Source organism: Myotis brandtii, unplaced genomic scaffold (genome assembly GCF_000412655.1).
Source record: "Myotis brandtii unplaced genomic scaffold, ASM41265v1 scaffold986, whole genome shotgun sequence".
Classification (NCBI taxonomy): Eukaryota; Metazoa; Chordata; class Mammalia; order Chiroptera; family Vespertilionidae; genus Myotis; species Myotis brandtii.
Genome location: NW_005372102.1, coordinates 946,356 through 947,187, shown reverse-complemented (window position 1 = coordinate 947,187; position 832 = coordinate 946,356). Strand labels below are relative to the sequence as shown.

The window sequence follows — 832 nt, the reverse complement described above, 5'->3', positions numbered from 1 at the left end:
GGCCACTGCCCCCAGCGCGCAGGCCGGGTGGCCAGGAGCAGGGTGGGGGACGTGGAGCAAGTGCTGTGTCCCCGCCACCCCTGGCCGGGCCTCGCGTTCCCAGGGTGACGGCATTCCTCCCACGTGCACCTGAAGTGACGGAAACCCGTGGGTTCATTGCAGTGAACCGCCTGGGCGACCTCAGGAACGACAACGACCCCAACTGCACGTACGAAGGCGACAACAACGTGCTGCATTCGAATGTGCAGCCAAGGTTGAGAACCACTGGGCTAAGGGCTCCCAGCCGCTCCCTGCAGCGGCCTGGCCCTGGCAGGGGCGGCGAGTCCAGAACGATCCATCGATCGGGTGTGACCGGGCCACAGCCCAGCAGCATGTGACCCTGAGGAGTGGACCCCAGTTTTCCCTGCTGGTCTCGCCCCTGGCCTGGGTCCGAGAACATTCTCCCCAGAGGAAGGCGACCCGGTAATGAGGGCCTGGAGGGCACACCTTGCAAAATATGTAAACCGGGGTAATTAACTAGCGAGAGAGACAACAGGAGGAAAGTGAGCGTCTCCTTCAGCTAGGTGGGCTCCCTGTGTAAGAAGAGGGGTTCACTCAGGACCCCCACGCTGCAGGCAGCTTCGGCCAGGTGCCTCTCGAGGAGGGTGCTGAGGACGGCGTGCTTTTTAACCTTTTAATTTAATTCTTCCCTTACCTTCCTTCCCTCTGTGCCCTCCGCCACCTCCTCCACCCCGACCCCGGCACGCTGCTTGCGTGCTCACTGTGCTGCGTTTCTCAGGGGCTGTTGGCTCCCGCCACACCCCCTGGGCCGGCACTGCGTGTCCTTCCTCCC

General features: G+C 63.2%; 1 protein-coding gene across 1 annotated transcript in view; it reads left to right on the top strand.

Annotated features, from left to right (window-relative positions):
* ACOX3 (acyl-CoA oxidase 3, pristanoyl) overlaps nucleotides 1–832 on the top strand; it is a 27,339-nt gene that overhangs the window by 17,984 nt on the left and 8,523 nt on the right. Inside the window, exon 12 of the mRNA XM_014533446.1 lies at nucleotides 163–253. Within this exon, the coding sequence (XP_014388932.1) occupies nucleotides 163–253 (91 nt within the window). The remainder of the gene's footprint in view (nucleotides 1–162; nucleotides 254–832) is intronic.